Here is a 26,080-nt window from a genome sequence, read left to right as displayed (position 1 = left end):
CTTGTATAATGCACAAGGTTGTGATGCTTTGTCTGTCCATGTATTTCAGTGTATTTTGGAGTTTGTAACCATAATTAAACATCAAGTTATTTAGTTTCAAGTTGCTTCTGGAGTTTACATTGCTTCTTTTAGAATGAAACTATTCAACGGTTAATGTTTTAATGGCCATTCAAAAGACTGCTTTATTGTTACGCCTAAAATGAACATCGAGGGGGAAAATAATAAATACACGAATAATTACAGTTAGTTTAAATGCTGAACAGCTGTGCATGGTAGTAGACCTTACCACTCTTCAGTCTGAACTATGGAGAAAGGCTGCTTCCCTTTCAGAATATAGTTGAATCTATACTTAAATAGAAACATTTTAGCATTGTTCGTATCACTATCACAGTTTTATCCCCATCATAGTTGTAAGTTGTAACATTATTTAAGATATCTATATTATGGCCTTTAAAGTTCGAAGATAACATTTCATATGTTTATATCACATATTATGTGCAATAATTCTTGATAATTTTATAAATACGAATCCATTTGGAGTAAACAAAATTTCTAACCTATCAAGCGTTTTCAATATGATTGGTATAAAACAGTTTACACAACTCTGCTACATAAATACCTAATGGAAGTTGTATTCGAGACAAAAATATGCTGCAGTCCAATTAAAGGTATTTCGCAAAATGTCGAAAACAAACTGCCTCATAATATGCATACCTTTTAATGCCTGCAAAGATATAGTTTCTATTTAATGATTTTGTTTTAAAAAAAAAAACATTAATTGTAGGTACTTGTAATATGAAACAATCTTCACCTCCGTTGACCTTAGCACCATTTTACGCACCGTCTGTGATAGCCACCACAGTGAAATGCCATGACTCATTTCCATATTCACTGTTACTTTACACTTTAAGAAATACGTATTTATAGAGGATATTTTACAACTGGAAGGCAATTTCAGGAACGATAATTTAATCGGCTGGACACAACAGTGAAACTAGTTCTAAGGTTTTCTTTTGAAACTCCCTTGTTTCCATCACCTAAGAACGATTTTAGATTCTTCACGTATAAAGAAAAGAGTAAAGATGATTGAACACAACTCTGGCCTGGTCCGTGAAAGAATTAAACACATCAGTAATACAAATCGTCGAGTTAACATATGCTTTAAAATTAAAAATATTGGTTTTAAAATTCTTAAAAGTTTTCACTAGGCACTAGTATTTTCACTAACTAGCTTTTGATACAGTACACATCTTTCAACACTATCACTATTTATTCAAAGTCTATAAATATTTCAAAGAATCTACTACTCTATGTTTAAATATTTACCAATTAATGAACATAACATAAACGTACTACATACTGCAGTATCACCCACTCTAAAGCGGCTTGATTTGCATCAAATGCCCGTTTATCGTCAACCTAATCATATATCTTATTAAAATTAATGTTAATTCTTCCCATTCTAGAGAAATCAATATAACGCCTCTGTATTTTGAGGTTTCATTGGAATCCTCCTTCTTCAAAATTGGTATCATGATAGGCATTGACCAATATTCTGGATAGTCCACGATATTGAACAGTATCTCATGTAATAGTGTCAATATTGGAGTCGTTATGTTGCCCTTACATGTAAAGAGATCGCAGGATAAAACATGTACACTCACAGCTTCGTCATGGTTCAGCTTATTCATCGCAGGGCGAACCTCATTTTAAGCAGTTAATTTATCTAGAGTAGTATACATTATTTGAATGCTTCCATTTTCCTCGAACAGATTTATTAGGACAGAAATTTTAAGTAAAATTATTGCGACTGAAATTTATTCTAAATTGTATTAAAAGTAATTTTTCATTAATTTATATTGAAAATAATTTTCCACTAAAATATATGGAGATAAAATGTATATATCTGTGTAATATAACTGTATGCTATTTTATAAAGATCTCACCTTACAAACAGGTGCAGAAACCCATACAATAATACAATACATTTCGCTCGTAAATAAATATCAACAAACTGTCAGCACAAAATATACAATACATTTCGCTCGTAAGTAATGTTAACAATTATCAGCACAAAATACATTTTGCTCGTATATAAAAATCAACAATTGTCAGCACAAAATACATTTCGCTCGTATCTAAATGTCATCAATTTAGATTTTTTGGGGAGGAAGCTGCAGAACATACAAATTATTATATCAATATTGGATGCGTTGCGCAGATGGTTCACACGATCGCCATGAAAAAGTTCAAAGGGCATGTTCTCACTAAGACTGAGCCAACGAAAAAACTGTATAAATAGCGAATCAGGCTTACGAAGAATTAATTCGCTGCACCAGTCAGAACAGCTCTGTCTATTCGTTACAGCGATTCCGTACCTCACTCCCCAAGATGTAGTCGTATCTTCACGGTTATTGGTGACACGCTTGTTAGAGAGTCTGAATTTCGTCTCTCCCTCTCTCTCTCTCTCTCTCTCTGAACATGGGCAAAGACATTTCTTAACTTATGAGTAATCCCTTCTCATAGCAAGAGATGAGAAAAAGGTTATGATGCAAATCATATCATAACAGTTGATGGAGAAGAAGCAAAAGAATAGTGAAGATTATCATGAATAAGGGTGTCACTCTTCATAATTATGATCTACGGAACGGACTATCGCCGAAACGTTTGCGATCATCAGACTTCACGCCGCCCAGCTATGCTTTATCAACTCCACAAGTGACTACCCCGCCATATTCACAAGAGAGATCCCCGAGTCCTACAACTTCGCTCCTATTGGATGGTGCAGCAGCCATCTACACATCGCCAGTGACAATCCACCCACCACTGACCACTTTGCAGACCATTTCAACAAGCTCAACAGGTACTTTGTCCACACCTAAGTCCGCACCTGTGATTCAGCCTCTATTTGACCACGGTTCAACTGAACTAACACCACAAACGCCCAGTCTAACACCAGTGATCCAGCGCCCACTTGATGTAACCACAGCAACGTTCGAAAATTCCAGCCATTTACAGTCAACCTTTCCGACAAATTCGCCAGTGCTTGTGACTCCAAAAAGTACTTTTCACGGCATTACACAAAGTTTGCCTGCTGTGTCAGAAACTAGAACATTTCCGGTTCAGCCGTCTAATTCTGTGCATGTAACACTAACTCCGTCAGAACATTTTTCTAGGAGTGCTAGTATTTTTGGAAACAACCGATTCTCGCAAACAGGTATGTCTTCTGCTATTAAATTAGATGTTTTTAATGGTGATCAGTCGCAGAATCCTGTTAAATGGTTAGATCATTTTGTACAATGGGCTAAGTTTTATGAATTGTTAAAAGCTAAAGTTTCAAATGCGTTTCCTTTTCATCTTCAGGGGCATGCTAAAATCTGGTACGATACCTTACCAAAAACTGTTACAAACGATTGGCACATTCTAGTCACAGCTTTTAAATCTAAATTTCACAATGACGATGTCATTTTAGATCTATCAATTTTGCAAACTCAGCAAGGGCCTTCTGAATCAGTTATGGACTATCTAAGTCTGCAAATCGCAACTAATAAAACTATCCCAGATCAAGTTTTATTAGCGGTGGCGTTGAATGGATTGAAACCTTCCGTAAAAAGGATCGTAATGAACAAAATGAACAAAAATCCAACAAATATGACAGATTTAAGCCAAGCAGCAGTACTAGCAGAAAACACCACTACTGATACTACTGACATGTCTACCCTTAATACAATTTTAGATGAAGTAAAACAACTGAAAAATGAAGTTAAGGTTACAAACTCAAAATAAAACCCATACATTGATTCGTGCTCTCAAACACATGCACATATTAATTCCACTCAACCTCAATTTCGCCCTCGACATTCAAACTACCAACAGCGCGGTATGTACTACAAACAAAATACAAATTTTTAAGTACAGTCACCAGCATTTCCAAACAATTATAATGGTCATAGCTACTCACGTACGCGCTACCAGCCACAACCACAAAGTCGTCCTCGCACGCCATGTTTTGTATGTGGCGGACAACGTACGTCACGTTCAGTCTGTCGTGCTCGCAATATACAATGCCATTTTTGTCACAAGATATATCAATTTTCGCGTGTGTGCTTTACCTTAGTCACACCCATTCACAAAAATCTGGTTACAATTTATGTTAGAGACAAACCAACACATGCATTATCAGATACAGGCGCGACTATTTCAGCCATTAATTTAAATTTCCTTCGTCGTGCAGGTTTAAATTCACGCCAGTTTCAAAAATCAAATATTTCCCAGATTGTAGGAGCCGGTGGTGAACATCATTGTGTTTCAGGTCTTGTTCAACTTATTTTGAAAATAGCAGGCATACGCTTCTATCATTCATTCTATGTTGTACCTGATTTACAACATATGACTAAATACAAAGCTGTCGTGAATCTATATACACAAACACTATCCTTGCTAGACGATTTAGCAACATAAATTTCATCCAAAATCAGTCTGGTCGACTACGCACAACGAAATTTGCGATCATTCAGCCTACCTCAATATGCACAATCGCAGTACGTATATGTAAGATCCCAAAAGGAACATCTGTTTTACTTGAACCAACTTATAACATGCCAAACTCTACAATTCTTCCAGCTAGAAAAATTTTGACAGTTGCTAAAAAGAACTTTGTACTCATAGTTAACCCTAGTCCAATGGCTATGCATGTACGTGCCAATACCGTATTGGCATGTGTTGACGTACTACATCCACAAACAATATTTAACATCAATGAGGACACTCTTGACAGGAATGACACACCTAACCTCAGGAATACACAATCTAGTCAACCACAAGAACCAATTCATTTTGATTAAAACTCTTCTGATTTGACATAAACCTTAAAACAGGAACTTCACTCATTTTTGAATCAACATAGGGATGTTTTCTCTGTTAACTTAGAGAAATTGGGAAGTACCATTTTATTCACCCACCGAATAGAAACAGATGATTCCATGCGGATTCGTTGTCAACCTTACCGTGCGCACATAAATAAGGAAATTGATACACAGGTAGAGGAATTATTAGAACATCAACTAATTGAACCCAGTTCATCTAGTTATGCATCCCCAGTTGTATTGGTCAAAAAGAAAAATGGTGACTATCGTTTTGCCTTTGACTATAGGAAGCTTAATCAGGTGACACAACCGATGACATTCCCTCTGCCACGATTAGAAGATGTCATCGATGCAGTTGGACAAACTCAGCCTTGACTTTTCAGTACTTTAGATTTGAATTTAGGAATTTGGCAAATTAAATTAGACCCATACAAGAAACATAAGAGTTCATTTATAACATGACGTGGTCTTTACTAATGGAATGTAATGCCGTATGGACTTAGAAATACACCCGCCACTTATTGTGTTCTTTTAAGTCATGTTCTTAAATGTATACCATGGTCAACATGTCTTGCATACATACATGACATTATCATTTTTTCCAATTCATTTGAAGACCACCTTAAACACTTTGAACTCATTTTTGTTTGCTTACGTCAAAAAAACTTGACACTCAAACATTCAAAATGTGCATTTGCAGCATCTGAAGTTGTTTATCTTGGTCATCAATTCTCAACGGAAGGAATCAAAGTAGATGAATCTAAAATAAATACAGTTACACAATTTCCTGTTACTAAAACACAGAAAGATGATAGGAGTTTTCTAGCTTTGTGCAATTATTACAGAACATTTGTTCACGGTTATTCTACTATATCAACACCATAAAATACATTGTTGAACAAACACAGTTCATTCCTTTAGACAGATAAGTGTCAAGAGGCATTTGAAACCTTTAAGACAGCTCTGACCTCATCACCTATTTTGGCTTATCCTGATTTTAACAAACCATTTAGGCTCACATGTGATGCTAGCCGCACCGCTTTAGGGTATATTCTGTCTCAAATAGAGACAGATGACAAGGAGCATGTTATTGCTTATGGTGGAAGAGCTTTAACAAGCAATGAAAAGCATTGGTCAGTTACAGAACAAGAATGCTTAGCTGTGTTGGAAGGTATCAGAACATATCATGTTTACCTATCACATCAGAAATTCACTGTCATTACAGAACATAAAGCACTAGTGTGGCTTAAGACAGTTAAACACACTTCAAATAGATTAATTCATTGGTCACCTCGTTTGCAAGAATACGATTTCGACATCGTATAGACTCCAGGACATAAAAACACAAATGCTGATGCACTTTCACGTCGACACTACGAACAAACTGATTACACCCAGACTGAAGAGGAGAAATCTCCAGATTACATAGACACACAGACCACTCAATCAGAGCCAGCTGTTCAGTCTATAGGAAAAGAATTAACAGAAATTACATTATACTACACTAACGAAGATGTCCAAATCATATCTGCAGTATACACTAATGATATCACATTTAGTGATCCTTCTTTAGAACTACCAGATATCGCCCAATATCAACGCGAGTGCCTTGATTTCAAGGACATGTATGTTTACTTAGAGCAAGGAATATTACCAGAAAATACTCGTCGGACAAAAGCTATTCCGTATGAAGTAAGTCAGTATGAACTAATCAATGATGTCTTACATCATTTTTTCAGCCTCGGACAAAACACAAAACTTCATCAGATCAACTCATAACACAAGTTGCCTTACCAACAAACCTAAGACACGATGTCCTTCTGTCTTAATGTCAATGTCAACTCATTAAACGAGACACAAATGCTCGAAAGGTCCCATTGCACCCATTGCCTCCGGAAGATATATTTTCTGGGTGGCACATGGATATTTTGTGCATGCCAAAAAAGCAAGGAAGGTTACCAGTATATCTTATTGGTGACAGACAGTTTGTCACATTGGTGTGAAACCTTTCTCTTGCGTTCTCAGACAGCAAGGGAAATAGCCAGTGTTTGGTACAACGAAATCTTCATACGTTATGGTGCACCGCGAACACTTGTCAGTGATTGTGGAAGAAATTTTATGTCTCAGATTGTCCAGGCACTCTGTGAACTATTTCAAGTAACACGTCACCATACCAGTTCATACCACCCTCAAAGAAACGCTGCGTCTGGGTGTAGGAATAGTACAATTAGTCAATCCCTAAGAGCCTATTGTAGCAAACACCAAGATGATTGGCCGTCATTATTGCCCAGCATAATGATGGCATTCCAAATGGGCCCAGCAGTTAACTCAACTGGCTACTCACCCTATTACATAGTCTTTGGGAAAGAAATGACTTTACCTCTAGATGTGTCTCTTACACCTCGAGAGACTGTCCAAAAACAAACACAACAATACATAGATCAGTTAATTCAAAAATTAAAAATAGTTCAAGAACTAGCTAAAGCAAACACCCGCGAAGCGCAAAACACAACTAAACAAAGGTTCGATCAGAAAGCGAAGGAACCGTCCTTCCGCGTTGGAGATTATGTCCATCTACAAATCTCTCATATATCCGTAGGGTTATCAAAAAAGCTTTACCGCGATGGGAGAGTCCGTATTACATTACTCAATTAGGTCCGAATAACACCTACAGATTACGCCGTTGTTCCTACAATAAAGAAATGAAATCACTTGTACACGCCAACAGACTTAAGCATTATAAAGATTATAGGGATTATCGACCTCCAACACCTGATGCAGCCGAAACAGTCCCACAGTCGACTCAGGCACCACATGATCAAGCCAGCAATGGTGACGCACCAAGTAACAGTAGTACAGAATGGTACTCAGTTAATAAACTTTTGAAATCCAAATGGATTTCGGGGAAGAAACATTACTTGGTTAAGTGGACCGATGGATCCACGCCATCATGGCAACCAACGGAGAATGTCTCTCAGGCATTAAAAGAAGCATTTCGCAGAACACGCACACAACCGAATACACGTCGCAAACGACTAGGTCGAATATTTCGTCATTGAATTCAATACGAAATTCAGAAGGGAATTTCTTAATAATTGGGAGAGATAATTCTGGTCCTTTCAACTAATCCGTCAATTCATCATGCCTTCTATTTCCTTTTCTCTTCTTCTCTTGCCGGCAAATCTCTCAAACCTCTTTCTTTTTCTTTAAGGTATGGGTGGAATATGGATTCGGGTCGTAGAGATGCTTCTCCTGACTCTGAATCCAGGGTCTGCAGGGGATGAGCAAAGATTGAACTATGGAGTTATCTTCCAGCCTCTCCCACCAGCATAGTGTTCAGTGGATCCACACTTTTCAAATACAGCTTCCAGAGAACATTCCAGTCAAACCTATAGAGTATTGTGTTAAAGATGTAAAATGTAGCTACAAAAATTCCCTTCTTGAGCAATTAAATGCAATACGTCTTACAATGAATGTACAGTTTAACATAACAATCTCATTAATTAATGAGTTAATACAAGAAGGTGTTTTTCAACCTTCAAATGTGTCAAAAAGGGCAATTTTGCCTTTCTTTGGTGAAATAAGTAAAAATCTATTTGGGTTGGCCACAACGGGAGACGTTGCCACATTAGCAAGTCACATAAATATCCTGACGAGACAGAATAATAAAATCTAGGTGCTCTTGCTCGACATGGAGGTGACTTTTCCTCATATATCTCACAAGTCGATAATCGATTTAACAATATGTTAACAGCGATTGTTCGAAACTCGAAAACGCATCTCCTATTAGAGAAAGCGATGATTGAAAATGAAGAAAATATACGTCAACATTATCAGAAATCAGAAGTCATTGCCACTCAAATTCTGGAATCTCAGCAAATTAGGCATGAATTAGAGAAATTACAATTAGCAACAGTTGAATTGGCAGCAGGCAAGTTACCTGCTATACTGATTTCACCTAGTGTTTTATCGGAATTAATCAATCAAATCGAGACCATTATATCTACCGATTATCCGGGTTATTCAATAACGCCGAAAGATCCACGTTAATATTATCAGTTTGGGTCATTTATAGCGACGCGTAAGGATCGCGACTTATATGTTGCGCTACAGATTCCAATTTCTGCCCGACAGCGACCATTCGAGACGTATCGAATTCAATCATTTCCTGTCCCAACTAACGCATCATCGCACACGTTACACAATTACTTGATTTACCCGACATAATGCTTGTATCTGATGACCATCAATTTTACACAACACTAGCCTTATCAACCCTAAATCAATGTACCGGTAAGGATATTTTACACTGTAATATCCGTCCTACACTTAAACCCTTCTTTCAGCCTGAATGTATCAATAGTCTATTTCTGGATCATGAGGATAATACCCATCTGACCTGTAACTTCCGTTTTACGACAAACATCGTCTTACCACATATTCTCGATATCACCTCCAATCAAATATTAGTTTACCTCATGGACGAAATAATACTCGAATGTCAAAATCGACGTCGCGTTATTAAAGGTTGTCATTTTTGTATTATGACTATTCCGTGTCACTGTACAATCGTTACTACGTCTATGACATATGACGGACACATCACCACGTGTACCGACAATTCGACAGAAGTTACTCACCTTCACCCAATTAACTTGGCACTTTTACAACATTTTTTTCAATTCTATGCATTTAGCAGCCATCGTGGGTAACACCTCTTTTGACAATCATTTGACTATTTCCTTACCTGAATTCAAACTATATGAGCACCAAATGTCACAATGTTTTGCTACAGATAAGGAAATTGATTTATGTCTAAAGAAAGTAGCTGCACGTGCTAAAGGCGATCAAAGAATCTTTTCGTCTTTAGCTGAAACAATGTTGAGTGGTGAAATCGCAATTGACAGTAATTCATGGTTTGATTGCCTACATATTATGACTATAGCTAGTTTTTCCATGTCTATTCTTAACACATTGTCAATTGTTTGGCTAATATGGCGTTTTAGAATATTGTCGACTGTACTGTTACCTACACAAGCGACAAAAGCCCAATCTATAGTTAACTTCCAGTATACCATAGTACCTACGAGTTATCCTCCCAGTTGGTTTACTACTATTTCGGATGTACTCTCATTGGATCATTTGATATTTTCAGTTTCAATCATGACATTTACAATTGCCCTTGTCCAAGTTTATAAATGGATTTCACAATCCAATGCGCGAACTAAGCTTCGTCTTGAAATTACTTCGGGAGTTCAATGCGTAATAGTTGATATTCTTCAACTTAGCCTATGTCCTTCATATTGGAACCTTACTGGACCATCAATGATTGATAACTTTAATGTCACGGGTTATCTTCGACCACGATTACATGTTAGATGGACAGGTTGTAAGCTCACCAATGCAAACAGTAGCACTGAACTAATAATGCCAACTTCGCTTCGTGTTGATCTTGTATCCGCATACAAACTTCGTTCAATTTTTAGCCAGCCCTTTTGTGCTTATATTATTTCGACACACCATTACTTTTCTATAAGAAAATAATTAGGTCACAAATTATATATATATTTTGCTCTGTTTCTGTCGAATTTAGCACTGTAACACTGGACATATTCCCGAAGTGATCGTGTGGTGGGGGATAGTTCTGATTCATTTTAAAGCAATAAATCTTTGACTAGGATCAGCTAAGGCAACTGGTGGAGGATGGAAGTCAATCACATTAATTTTCGGTACGAACAAGAATATTGTTCTGCGATCCCCTGTACTGGAAAAAGTGGATGACCTTTCACCGGTGTTACAGGCGCTTCAGGATCCATGTTGGAGAGTATCTTTTCTCTGTATGGATAAATTCGACATCACTGTAGCTAGGCATTTATCTGTATCGATTGACAAAGGCACGACACTATAAAATAATCCAAATTCTTTATTTCACATTGTTAATATTGCATCTTACCTATTATTCACTGAGGAAAATTTAGCAGAATTACTCACAGGTATTGTACCCTCTTCTGATACGATTCCTAGCTTTCTAGGGTTATTTCATCAACTTCTAACCCATGCTTACACTGGATTCGCCGAATGATATATTCGTTCTGCTAAATTACCCCTTTCGTTGTTACAGAACCCACAAATTCCATAACAAAAATTCAAAACGTTATGCCGAGATGCTCATAATCTCGAAGAATATTTGGCTAAACGACTGAGACCAAGTTGTGTGTCCCCGATGCGTTACCCTCATATTTGGCAATCAAGGATAGTCAAACCCCTCCTGCTCAAAATATAAATACACGCTAAGATAATTAAAAAAGATAAATGCTTCCGTTATTAAAATACCACACGGGAAATTGCATTGATCCGTAGGATGTCTAAGACGGCAAACGTCTAGTATCCTCTTGTTACGGCGATAATCGTCTAACAAGACTAGTCGTAAATGTAAATAACGTAGAATTTTATTGTATTATTTTAAAACTTTTTTTTTGTCATTGTATCTTTTCCATTTTTATTTAGTGTCGTGCCATGCTTTTTTGCTTGTAATTTTGAATTTTATTGAATGTCGTGAAGTGTCCTTTTCATTCTATTTTTATGTGAATTTTACTAAATACTTTGCAATGTACTTTTCAATATATGTTTTCTTCTTCTTTTTTTTGGTTGCATTATAATGAGTAATCTGCAGTTTTCTCATTGTATTTTTGAACTTCACTAAATGTCTTGCAATGTTATTTTCATTGTATATTGTGAATTTTACCGACTGTTTCAAATATTATTGCATTTTTGATCTTTCACCTTTTTGAGTGTAATTTATTTTTCATCTATCGAGCCTCGAGGACTCGGCTCAAATGAACCGGAGGGTATTATTAGGACAGAACTTTTAAGTAAAAGTATTGCGATTGAAATTTATTCTAAATTGTATTAAAAGTAATTTTTCATTAATTTATATTGAAAATAATTTTCCACTAAAATATATGGAGATAAGATTTATATATCTGTGTAATATAACTGTATGCTATTTTATAAAGATCTCACTTTACCAGCATGTGCAGAAACCCATACAATAATACAATACATTTCGCTCGTAACTAAATATCAACAAACTGTCAGCACAAAATATACAATACATTTCGCTCATAACTAAATGTCAACAATTATCAGCTCAAAATACATTTTACACGTAACTAAAAATCAACGATTGTCGGCACAAAATACATTTTGCTCGTATCTAAATGTCATCAATTTAGATGTTTTTTTTGGGGGGGGGGAAGCTGCAGAACATACAAATTATTATATCAATATTGGATGCGTTGCGCAGATGGTTCACACGATCGCCATGTAAAAGTTCAAAGGGCATGTTCTCACTAAGACTGAGCCAACGAAAAAACTGTATAAATAGCGAATCAGGCGTACGAAGAATTAATTCGCTGCACCAGTCAGAACAGCTCTGTCTTTCCTTACAGCGATTCCGTACCTCACTCCCCAAGATGTAGTCGTATCTTCACGGTTATTGGTGACACCCTTGTTAGAGAGTCTGAATTACTTTTCTCTCTCTCTTTTTCTCTGAACATGGGCAAAGACATTTCTTAACTGATGAGCAATCCCTTCTCATAGCAAGATATGAGAAGAAGGTTATGATGCAAATAATATCATAACAGATCAACAGAACTTACAAAATGTAATAATTGTTGAACATACTCATTCTGTGGTGCAGATTTGATGTTGCACTGGGCCATCGTAAACTGAATCTTTTCGAGGCGTTGTGTATTATTTGAGTATATGGCAGATAGAAATGACCTGTGTGTTTGCTATATATTCACCGCTGGCAATGAGCTTACTGCATCATGGTAAATAACAGTAACGGTTATGACGTATTCACTGAATTTGTTACACTTGATTTCATTTGAAACTGTATGCGAATTGTGAGAAAATATATACGAAATATTTTGGGTAAAAGATAGCAAACATTCTTTGTTCCATGTGTACGTGCCTCTTGATCTCACGAGTCACTAACAGCTTTCTGGTTTTTTTTGCCTGTGTAGTAAAGGGACGATAAAATTGCCATATGGATGGATTCACATTATCATCTATTATTATTAGTAGTAGTAGCAGTAGTAGCAGCAGTAGTAGTTATAGTATTATTATTATTATTATTTGCAGCAACTTCATGCATGGGTCTGACAAGAGGAATATAGATTTCTAATAAATTGTTTTGTATCTAAATATTCACAACCTGTCTCAATGAAAGGAGTATTTATCGACATATATATTCTGTGCGATATATCGATCGTTCATCTTTGTTTCTCTCTGTTTGTCTGTCTCCCTTTGTCTGTCTGTCTCTGTATCTCTCTATCACTTTCTCTCTCTCTCTCTCTCTCTCTCTCTCTCTCTCTCTCTCTCTCTCTCTCTCTCTCTGTCTCTCTCTCCCTCTCTCTCTCTCTCTCTCTCTCTCTCTCTCTCTCTCTCTCTCTCTCTCTCTATATATATATATATATATATATATATATATATATATATATATATATATATATTGACGTATTGATATATAGAATGCGAAGTGCTTTAAGGCATTTAAACAAACGGAACGGTTTATAACAACTGATTGAAAACCGTACCGCGTCACGTTTTTCTTTTATTAAACACATTCATCCCCACTGAATAAGGATTCATACTGGTGAAAATATCTTTCAACAGTATATATTTTATTTACTTTCTAAAGCAACCCAGATCATTTATAGACCCCAGCTTAATGTAAACAGCTCAATTATTCAAATTTTAAGCCAATTTCAACTTTTTGTGCTATGTTTTTGTTGTTTCCTGTATATTCCTTTTTATCAGAAGGAATAATGAACAGAACAGTCAACGTTAGTATTCACAATTCGAATGGACATTATTATCAACACAAATAAATTGAATTGAAACAAGGAATCCACGAAGCTAATGTCCGAGTATTACACGAGTTCCCCTTAAATAGTTTTCAAAATATGCACATGGCGAATAATTTAACCTCTGATATGTTTAATTGGCACGTGGATTTATCACAGTTAAATCGTCAACTGCTTGATAACAATGAGCATATTAATATAATGTTTAAAGGAAAGAAAAGGATGCTGACCTAAAGTTTCAAATACGTGGTCATTATGCCACAAACACAATTAAATAAATAATTACACCTTACTTAATACGTTGTAATTGTAAGCATTTAGAACGAATAACAGATGTATAGCAAAGCCTAAATCGTTCAAGATAATGCATCAGCTACACACACACACACACACACACACACACACACACACTATATATATATATATATATATATATATATATATATATATATATATATATATATATATATATATATATATATATATATATATATACATATACATATATATATATACATATATATATACATATATATATATATATATATATATATATATATATATATATATATATATATATATATATATATATATATATATATATATATATATATATATATATTAATTTGAATAGACATAACTTAACATAAGAGTATGAATGGATATTTAATGCATCAAGTTGTCATTTTTGAAATACAGTACGACACATATGCATTGAATTAATCTCCTTTCTACCTAAACGGTAAGAGGTGCACTGATAAGAGAAGAGATGAATTTGTTTTTAAAATTCTAACTATGTCGAAGATTTCTTTTAATACTTGTTCAGTATTGAGATCGTATATTATGTTGTAACATTTTCCAACTACATTGTGTACTGGAACTATTAAGTTTGGAATTATTTTTGAACTCTTGAACAACGAAAAGTGAATAAATACAAGGCTGATGTGCAAAAGGAAAACAACTCACATAATCTGCAGGTATGACCATCAGATTGAAGGGTCAGACCATCAGGGCAGGCGCACACTTTAAGTCCGCCAGGTCGAGGGAAACAAAAGTGGCTACATGCACCAGTTCTGTTTGAACAACCGTTTGAACCTAAAATAAAATATGCATATGATCAGAGCCAATGTCGATTTCTTGATTCTTGGAATATAGAAATGCTGTTTGCTTCCAATTGTTCATAAGATTTTATAGGATAATCTGAATTCTGAAAAACTTAATCGAATAACAAAATGTCGATATAATAAACCGCAAAGCAAATAGGTTGTTTATCTAATTTTGGTAACATTTATATGATTCTTAACTTTCATACATGCTTTTTTATTGATTCATTATCAAGCATGAAGCAATGCTGAACTAATTCTTACATTCTGTTTGTGAAAACTGCTGTTTTGAAAAATAACTTCCTTTTAAAGTAAAACATCAGTTAAATTTAAACTTAGATAACATATTACTTCAACCAACTATTTATCAGATTAAATTTATACGTTGCAGTGTATTTCAAACTCATTAATATCACCTCCCTGTTTGAGAACAAATACGGTAATAACCATATTCTGCCCTTCTTTGCGTCACGCGAGGGACCTTTCATATCGCTGAGCATTTAATTATGAAACGTTCATGAAAGAGATTATTATCCTCTGAAATATTTGTATGTGTTCAGTATGTGCGGAACAAAAAATCTATTATTGTAATCCATCTCCTGATGTGAAGATTGTGCATGGTTTGGTTTTACAGTAATGTTTAGTCTGACGGTTCAAAGAATCGATATGTGTGACAACGAGTTTTCTCAATAAAAGAGAATATAATTTTAAATCAACCCTCCCTCCCCATATATATATATATATATATATATATATATATATATATATATATATATATATATATATATATATATATATATATATATATATATATATATATATATATATATGACCACAACTATTGCATATAACATAATAAAAATAAACGAAACTTATGCCTAATTTTACCCATGTTCCTATGTTTAATTTCTGTCCCCGAGAAACATTTCCATAGTGGAAGAGGGATTTTTGATGTGACAAGACAATGGCGTAGAGAAATATGTTTTACAATCGCATTCTATGTTTTGTATGTTTACCAAAAGACGCAGATTCATTTGAGTGTAAAAAAATGTCAAAGTTGTATCCGAAATCTGATGGACCAACAAAGACCAGGTTACTTCCATCTGTTCCGATTCTCATCACAGACCATCTAGAGAATAAAAGCAGTATCGTGAATTAATCATGTAAAGATAAATCCTAGAAAAAGTAATCATGATAATACTAACGAAGATAAAAATATTAATAGAGCATAAAGAATAATTAGATACTTTATTTATATGGAATGAATTTATTCCTAATATTAATGATATTAATTAATTAGATAATACTAGATATTCACTTATTCACCTTTAGCCATAAAAAATGATATTATCTGAAAGGTATGATGTAAACTTTTTAACAAAAAATCAACTGCGTTTAGTTTGATCATATGCAACAATTAAACCTACACATTTTAATAGTGGGTCTGTGTTGCTATCATTGCAAAACCTAAGAAAAAATTAAATTATTTACATGAGTGAGGCATCGATCTAAAATATATATGCTATAGAAAATAAATAATATTTTGTAACAAATGAACCACACTAACGACACAAATAGAAAATGAATCAGGAATATCAAATAGGGTCACATACTTCAGCCGATATCCTGTAAAGTAGAGGTGTGATTGGTATATGGCAATTTTGTAGAAATAGGCGCCTCCTTCCTGGTAAATAAGTTGTCGATTAGTACCGTCCACATTAGCTCGCTCTATCATAGAGTTAGCAGAGTCACACCAGTACAAAACGTCCGCTGCAAAGTATTTAGCAAGCATTTCAGTTTTGCTTTAGATATACATGTCCTGTTCTTTGTGTTGTTTTCAATATAACTTCAGGTCTTTATTCAACTCCCACTGATTTTACCTAGTATGTTAAGGCCAATTCCTTTCAATGTTAAGGTGTTTAAACTAGCCACTCTTACGTTGTCTGAACGCTTGTCAGGATTGCCTTAAGATGAAAACTTTGAAATGGGGTTGAAAACGCTTGCAAAAGATAATTTAGAACGGAGAAAGCAATATATCACTAAATGCTTGGTTTAAAAATTAGACACAATGTAAGAAAACATGATCTATTTATACATACTACAACTACAACTTTTCAATTTAGGTTCTATCAAACATGAGGTATTCACATAAAGTAGTATATTGACAGAATGAATGGACAGAGAAATCTCCAACATATAAACAAATTACAAATTAATCATGCCTCAGCATATAGGACACTTGCTGTTGTAATCTGTATGCAGTTACCTTTAAAGTGGAGATGCTTAATCACGTTAAACAAAATTATCATGATATATAGGGCTGGTATACAGTGATCTGAGAAGCATTAGGCAGAACGTTTGAAATACTGATCAATTATAATAAGTGCATCCTCTTGAAAGATGATACATAATCGCTGGTTAGCAGTTTCTACATCCATATTTTATTTCCATTGTGTGACTCTATCAGTTAACTAATTAGCCGTTTAACGTGTGACGAGTGGAAATATAAACAAATATGCTGCAGAACGAAAATTAACATTATTGTTATGTATTTCAACCTACAGACTTTTAAAAAGATTTGGAAATCCTTTACTCGCAACTCGATCGGAAAGCTGACGACACCTTTATGACACCGATATTTACCCTTATTCGTTTTTATATGAAATGTATGCTCTGAAAATAGTTCCATTATGCAAGTACAATCACTTGTATAAGATTAGTCGTATTTAGAGGAAAATTTAAATGTATAGGAAAACTCTATCCAACAGTTTCAATAGTGACCCGTACTTTTCTGAAATCATTGATGCATATTTCATTCAAAATCGTTATTCTACTTTTCCTGTGTGTATCAAATTATTAGTTGTTAATGCTGAAATAGCATCAGCAATTAGAGACAATTACATTGTCACCAAAGACTAAAAGCTAGTTATTGACAGTAATATAACGACAACAGAGTAGCAAGCAAGAGGTGAAGACGATGTCCATAAACATGTATTACGTCTGAAGTGGACGATGATTATGACGGGATTATCTTTTACATAATCTGGAAACGGCTCATGTGCCCAAGATCTAGTGACTAGTCCCACCATTAACCCTCCCAGGTAGAATCATTTTGTAAAAGCCTGACTTGCTTGTCCCAAGTTTGGTTAAAAGCTTATGTTTTATAGCCTTATAGTTTATAGCTCGAACGACATACTCAGGCAATATGGCTGTGAACATCAATAACTTTATGGTAACGGAATGAACTTAATAGTGTCTTTCAGCACGGAATACCCTACCGTCAGGAGTAGGATGTTGGAATGACATTTTTGGTAACGTTTCTCGTCTTCTACTGCAAGCGTTGGAAATGTTAATTATGATAGCTCCGTGAAACGGATACACAAAGCTTGAATAGCACGTTTTTAGACGCCGATGATAATACACCTTACATAATATTTGTGCACATTGGTCCACGTGTGTTAGCAATGCATTAAATCTATAAATTTATAATGAAAAAAATATATTTTTGCTATTTATTGGACATATGTCCTCAGTATAATTAACAAAGCTGACGAACGCATTAATTGGAGGGCTCGAAAATGATAGAAACACCAGTTTGATAGAAAGTTGAGTGCAATTTGCACAGAGCATATCAGACATTAAACATAAATAGGAGCTGTGAAATTCAAGTCATTGTCAGTGTTTGCAACTCCACCATAGTACATAATTTAAATACACTGAAATAAAGAGGTTGTTGTAATAATAAGACATATCATCTTTGTGTGTTTCTTCTACCTCAAGTGTTCACTACAAGAGAAAGAGATCAACAAAGAAAGAGATATATACAAGTAGTTTGAAGCAGATCATGAGTTGATGTGCTCTTTTATTACAACTTTGAGATCATTTGAATCCTTATATCTGTTTAACTGCAGCAACCATTTAACACTTCAGATTTTTACCTGCTATTTATCTAAAAGAGAGCATATACCATTCTTTAGCTTTGGATAATCAAGGACACATAAAATAGCAATTAAGGCTGGGAAGAAATTTTAAATTAGGTAGAATGTGTTATCCATATATGCAGCATACAAAAATGATTACACATAAATGAGTACTCTATATCTGTAAGGTTTTCTTGGTATTGCGAAACGTATAGTCATTTGCAACCACCCAATATACTGTAGCCTTTACTTCCAGTCTAAAACATAGATGCTAAACTTTAATTAAATGCAGCATGTCTTTAAGTAAATACGTATTTACCCTTATATTAATGGTGAGCCACCCAGGAAAAAAATAAAGCAAAAAGAGATCTCCAAGATTTGCTCGTAAAGATAACCACCCAAGAAAAACGTCTGCTATTGTTATTGAAAGCTTAAAATGCCTTAACAGAATGCCTTAACAGAATGTGAACAAGGCATGTCGATGGAACACAGTGTTGGAGGTCCTATGGAAAGACCATGATGGGGGAGTATTGAAACAAGTTTGTAATAAGTTCGCCATTAAATGTATGTATTCGAGTAGTAAATAAATGACATTGTTGTGAATAAATAACGATACAAGCTGAAATTAGTGTCCTACACATTCGCAATGGTTTAGACATTGTAGGACCATGAAACCGTTCAGACACTCTTTTTCGAGTCAACGTTGCTACATTCATTGAGGCAGATGAACAATTAAGAAGTCGTTTATGATCTCTGCCTTCAGGCCCTTTGTTTTTATCAGAACTGACGAAATTAAGGCAAGCTTAAAGTAAATTGTGTCTTCTCATTGTTTTAGGCAAAGGCATATAAAGAGAGCACACGTAGAGGAAACGAGTTATGAATCATCATTGTAGAGTATTTTGTGGGTATCTATTAGAATTTTTCTAAACACATCAGTACCGAATCAAAACTAAACCGAATGTAGACATCCAAAGCGTCTCAGTGAGATCTGATTAACCTTGTACAAGTGCGATATATGCAGCTAATATATCAAGGCAGTTCCGATTCATTAACAAAATTAGTATTTCTTGTGACAAACTATCATGCGTTTAATTACTGCAGGAACACTAAATTTAACAGTACATATAATATTTCACTCTTATTATTTTTCGTGAAAGGTGCAATACATAATTATAAGCATTGTGTTGGCATACAGACTAAGCATTAATATCTGTATAAAAGTACTACGGAGTGTAGAATACCAACTCAAGTAAACTTGAATCATGATATTACTACTATTCTATACTTCATTCGTTTCTAAAACCAATCAAATTTGATCGCATATAAATCAGATTTAATATTTTGTTTGTTTCCTGACGAAGTTGCTTTCACATATTGTGAAATGCTTTTCAACTTTTGTAGGTAGCCACACTTTGAACGTTCACATGATTTTCTAGGACTGTTAGAACAAGTTACATAAAGACACTAAGTATATTAAAAGTTCATTTTAGTTTCAATTGAACGAAATAAGATATAAAATAAACAACAAACCTCGAAGATCTATAGTCAGGCCATAAGGATTTACAAGTCCAGAACTGAATAACTCTTGTCGGTTTGTGCCATCATAGTTCGACTTTTCGATCTTACCGTACGTCCCCCAAGCAGTCCAATAGATAGTTCTGAAGTAAATGAATTCATGATTATTGACAGGCCATGTAGCAATCCTGCTAATTAAGATACCTAAATACCACATGATTAAGAAACTAATAATTGCATCATATGGGCTAATTGCAACGTGATATCTAAATACGCAACAACAAATCTACAGGCATCGCCTGATTAATTACTTGGCTGTATAGGTATTTATTGTAACCAGAAAATACTTTGATTAGTATATCATTTTTAATATAAAATGTTCCTAGCACGAAACTATTAACACTCATAATATGGGAATAATTCTACTCACAAAAAAACAAAAATAAACATAGTCAGTAGATTCCTCACCATTCTCTATCTTTGATCAAGATATTTCAACATTTAAGTCTAGTAAGATATGTGTGCAATACAGATCTTACATTTATTCGGTTATTATTATGGCTTTATTTCAATAAAGTAGTGAAATTATTTGAAAAATAATAAACGAGTGGTGGTCTTGAATGTAATAATTCTAAAGGGTTTTGGGGTATATATATATATATATATATATATATATATATATATATATATATATATATATATATATATATATATATATATATATATATATATATAATATGTATATCGTGGGGATTGTATGCTGAGTGATATAGAGAGGAATTGTGATTCTGTGGTTGTTTGTTGGATGTTACATATTTGTGTGCCAAATACCGTTATATTTGTTCGTTATTATAATCGCTTTATTTCAATAAAGTAGTTAATCTATTTGAAACGCAATGAACCAGAGAGTTTGGGAGATATATTTGGTGGGATTGTATGCTGTATAATATAGAGAGGAATTGTGATTCTGTAGCTGTTTGTTGGATGTTACATATTTATGTGCCAAATACCGTTCTAAGAGGTGATAATTTGTACTAAATACAATTGTACAAAACAATCCAATCCAGAATGATGCTTGAAACAAATGTGGCACAAATTTCGAAGTTAGGAAAAGTGATCAAAAAGCCATAGAAAGGAAATTGTCCAATGACTTTAAATTGGAGGTTTGTGAAGCCGTTTAATAACCATAATTCGAGGTTTTATTCGCTGTTATATTAATGAGCATGCCATGTGTGCGGCAGTTGCACGGAGCTCCATCCATCGTTCTCTAGATAATGGCCAGGAGTTTAGAAGTTTAATGTTTCAACAATTCTAAACTGGTATTTTCACTTAATCTCATAAGAACTGCTGCAGAGGTTTCGAAAACATTTATTGAACGCTTCAGATGTTACAATGTTGTTAGATTCGCTGTGTTTACATATATCCATGCATGTACAACATTTGCATGAATGCATGGCTGAGAGTATAATATTGTATTCTCTATCCAAACATATACATATGACTACTCGTTTATCAAGGACGGCATTGCAATGTTATATGTCCGTTTGGTTATAGCGTAATGCGTATATTGATTAGTTCAATCTTTATGTGTCATTAATAATTTTATCTTCGTATAGGTTCAAAAGTTAATTTTTTGAGATTATTTATCTGTAGAAGATCTCGTATAATCAAACTGGAACTATATTACAACTAATTGACTTTGAGAGTTGTCACATAATCCATTTGTAAAGGCTACCAATTTTACTCTGTCCTGAGTGTTTGCCGGTGGTCTAGTGTACGTCACTCAGGTCTCTAGTCATTTTCCGAATCGTACCTCTCCGGTGGCCTAGTGGTCAGAGCGGAAGGTCGCGGATTAGAACCCGGCTTAGTCATACCAAAGACTTATACAAATCGTACTAGCAGCTACCTCGCTAGGCGCTCATCATTAAAACGTAATTGTTAGGACTGATCGGCCTAGTGCCAGGATAGTGTGACTTGATCGGACATCATGATACATGTCACACTGAAGACATCGTAGCGATATGACTTAAAAATTGTTGAAGTCACGTTAAAAATCCAAGTCACACACACAGACATATTCCCGGACCATCGGTGACATCATAACTAGGATCATGGAACCATTTGGAGCATAGTGTACAATGAATTTGGCGCAAAACATTTTATAGTTTTCAAAGTAGATGAATATAGATTTACTAAATCGTTATTAATTTAAATTAAATTATGACACTCGGGGACGGTAACACGTTTCGGTTTCAAGACGATTTCAATATAATGAGGTTTCAGTCTTGTGCCGTTTCGTTCTTTTTTTAATATATTTGTTGTTTATAGTTTTTATTAATTCTGAATGCACTTTATACAAAATGACTAAAACAATATACATCTTCTGCAAAGAATCACATTCAGGCATGGTTCCGTATTGTCCATCCCTTCATTCCCTATACCCCATCCAACATATCCTTTATTGGGCCATCAAGAAATTGATACAGAAACATTTGAACACGCTGGTAAATACATTAAAGCAAATAAACTATTATCCTTCATTTTAGAGACAATATTTACTTTGCTATATGCAGCAAGTATATCTTATACATCTATAATTATTACAGCCTGAATGTCCACCCAGTAGAGAAGAAACAGTCAGTACCCATTTATTGGATCTGTTGCAATGGCCCATGGGTAATCTGAGCTATAGCTGATGATAGTTTTGTGCATAGAACCATCCAAACTAAGAACAGCAATTATCCGGTTTGCATGGTCAGTGTAAAATAATACTCTTGATAGCGCATCCACGGCAAGTCCGATAGGATTAGCAGCTGCAATGAAAAATAATGTTATTCCATCAAAATAGGATAAACATGAGTTAATAAACAGCATCGTTAATTGCAATATTCCATGTTTACGAATACTCATCGCCTACGGTATATAGTATGCACAACAACATGGATATAGACTATATTCACTCGAGGGTGAAGAAACAATAGTCCGTTAGGATATATTATACTAAAAGAGATAATCTAATAGACGAAGAATTTAAACAATTTGCATTGATATGAATATGCAATGTGTAAACGTAGCTAATTAAAGGCACAAATTTTCACACTAGAACATGATTCTGGTCTCAAATAATTCCGTGGTTGCATAATACCTGCTTGTTATATATTGAAATACCGCTGTATAGGTTTATGATATCTGCATTTAAGGTTCAGGAAAATATGGTCCAAACAGAGATTTCTCATCATTTAGTATAGAGATTTAATAGATTTAGATTTTAGAAGATCCGATAGTCAGAAAACGTAATAATACATCCATCCGTAAATAAATAAAAATGTAATATATTGCAGAAAATGTAATAAACATTTTTTATAAAAAAATATTTTCGCATAAATTGCCAGCAAAAACTTACATGTTTTTAACTGCCGTATGGTTCTTTGGATATCCCCATATACGGATACCGATAAAATCTGCCGAAATCTCACATCGGTCCAGTATATTACCTTATCTACCGGGTCATAGGAGATGGCATGAGGACTGAAAATGTTTTCGTGTGCGATCATGACATATCTGTAGGTACGTATGTCCATGAGGTAAATACCTCTCTTGTACTGATCCATAATTAGAAGAAAATTTTCAGGTAAAGTGTCTGCGGAAAAAAATTAAATGGAAAAGCAAATTGTTATAAATTATGCTTCTGCCAAGTAGTATCTGATTTAGATATTATTCAAAACAATTGTTTTGCAATAATTGTATTGGTTCATTTTGTTTTCGATAAAGTTAAATTTAATGTTATTATATACGATATAGTAGCAGTACTAACTTTGAATTCTGCTGCTCTCTTTGTTTTGAGTCAATCAATATGTTAATTCCATTTCCAATACCATTTGAACTAAGGATTCACGCACACACACATGACAATAAAACGTGCAGCAACCTTCGCTCCGCACCATTGACAAAATATCTTACAAAGGCAACCATTGAAGGATGTACGTTGTATAAAAAATTTGAAAAAGGGACGAGGGAACTGTGATGGTTTCACATGGCAACATATCAATTTTTGCTCAATAATGTTCACACCACACGCATTTAAAAGCGTGTTTCAGATATTATCCTTTTCATGTCACGGCTATTCAAGCAGAAAAAAATATTCATTTTAATGTCTTGGAATGCGATTTGCGACTGACCTACTAAATACCTATTTTGAGATGATTCGCTTAATTATAATGACACACCCTAACATGTAACTTAACTAAATATTTTATTATACATACAATCGTTAAAGTCATCCTTCGTGCGCCCCCCCCCCCCAAACAAACAACAGTTGTCATTTTGCACAAGTGTAAATTTTACATTATAGTTGTTAGAAACGAACAGAAAAAAGAAATGAAAATATGGCAAACTGCCACGGTTAGTCGTATCTAACGAGTGAACATCCCATAATATTCTTTCAATGAAATATTACTCATGACTTGTAGACTCATGAAATGCTTCAACTGATAATGATTTGATTTGTATTTTTGTACATTGTCAGCTGTGGTACTGAATAATTTATATATCGAACAAGCCCAAATAAATCGGTGTAACAGCTTTCTAAGTGTCATGTTTGTGTTTGTATTTTTCATTTCAGACCACCTTAAGCAAAACTATTAATTTCACCTCGAGTGTATGTCGTGCGTATTATGCCAGAGGAATGAAAATTAAAAGAAAATATCGAAATATGTACATTTATTACATGTCTTGACTAAACAAAGAAAATAAACATTTGGTTCTTGATATAAACCCGGGAAAAAGCACATTTTTACATGTACATACTTGACAATCAGCAAGATATCTTAATGACAATTTGTATTAATGTGGATATAATTATTATATCATGTTTACCTCTTGCAATAGTTATACCCTAAAGGATATCGTTAGTAATAGAAAGAGTTCTTAATTTCAAGGTGGCCGATGGTACTAATATCTCCTCCCTTGACTCCCAGTGTCGGCCTTAGGCCGATTTGACCGATCTTAGAGGGAGAAAGTAATTTTAAAGTGTTGGAAAAAATTTAAAGTTCAATATCATATAAAACTTGATTAAAAGTTTATTTCTGAAATGCCGTGCTCACATAGGGGCGCGCGTGTATATCCATGGGGCCCAGCCAATATAATCCAAATCGGCCCTGCTGATGCCGATGACAGTGATAAAGCCCCTCCGCTTCGTAGAGTTGAGCTCAGACTTATTTTTGTTCTGTCTAATGTCTCCGTAGATAATTAAGACTATTATATAATGGCAACTAGATAGTGTACGGTAGCATATAACACGTAATATTGGAAAATCGAATAGAGTGAAATACAAAGCCAGGTTGAAATAAGTCTTCGTCATTGCTTTATTTACAACTTCGCTCTTGGCATAAAAAGGGAGATGCAAAATGTTTTTGGCGTTTTATTTTTTATAACAAAAGACAGTTATTACCGATGAAAAGCTAGAAAAAACACTTTAAAAGGAAATATTATAAATATTATAAATAAATTAGTAACACAAAATCAAATCACAACTTTAAATACTTCTACAGGTTGAATAAAAAAAAAACACAATTAAAATAGGAACCGGAATCCTAATTAGGAAAAAAAATGAATATATATTTTGTCGCTGTGTCTGTATATGTATATATATATATATATATATATATATATATATATATATATATATATATATATATATATATATATATATATATACCACTCGATTATGATAAAAAATATAATTCAGCTTGAAAAACTTCAATACTTACTCCACTTGGATTAAATAGCAGTACTCAGCAACCTGA

At 34.3% G+C, this 26,080-nt stretch overlaps 1 protein-coding gene across 2 annotated transcripts in view; it reads right to left on the bottom strand.

The window, feature by feature from the left end:
* The window catches only part of LOC149791330 (uncharacterized), a 187,140-nt gene that overhangs the window by 79,402 nt on the left and 81,658 nt on the right, over positions 1 to 26,080 (bottom strand). For both annotated transcript variants that reach the window (XM_089969860.1, XM_089969859.1), the window contains exons 20-25: positions 23,680 to 23,916; positions 22,921 to 23,089; positions 20,292 to 20,419; positions 16,455 to 16,611; positions 15,858 to 15,970; positions 14,705 to 14,833 (exon numbers count right to left, since the gene is read on the bottom strand). In XM_089969860.1, coding sequence (XP_089825986.1) covers positions 14,705 to 14,833; positions 15,858 to 15,970; positions 16,455 to 16,611; positions 20,292 to 20,419; positions 22,921 to 23,089; positions 23,680 to 23,916 — 933 coding nt within the window. The remainder of the gene's footprint in view (positions 1 to 14,704; positions 14,834 to 15,857; positions 15,971 to 16,454; positions 16,612 to 20,291; positions 20,420 to 22,920; positions 23,090 to 23,679; positions 23,917 to 26,080) is intronic.

The sequence above is a fragment of the Sinohyriopsis cumingii genome, chromosome 9 (genome assembly GCF_028554795.1).
Source record: "Sinohyriopsis cumingii isolate HCF-2022 chromosome 9, ASM2855479v2, whole genome shotgun sequence".
NCBI lineage: Eukaryota > Metazoa > Mollusca > Bivalvia > Unionida > Unionidae > Sinohyriopsis > Sinohyriopsis cumingii.
Note: the sequence above shows the minus strand (reverse complement) of the source record. Positions and strands in the feature narration are given on the sequence as shown.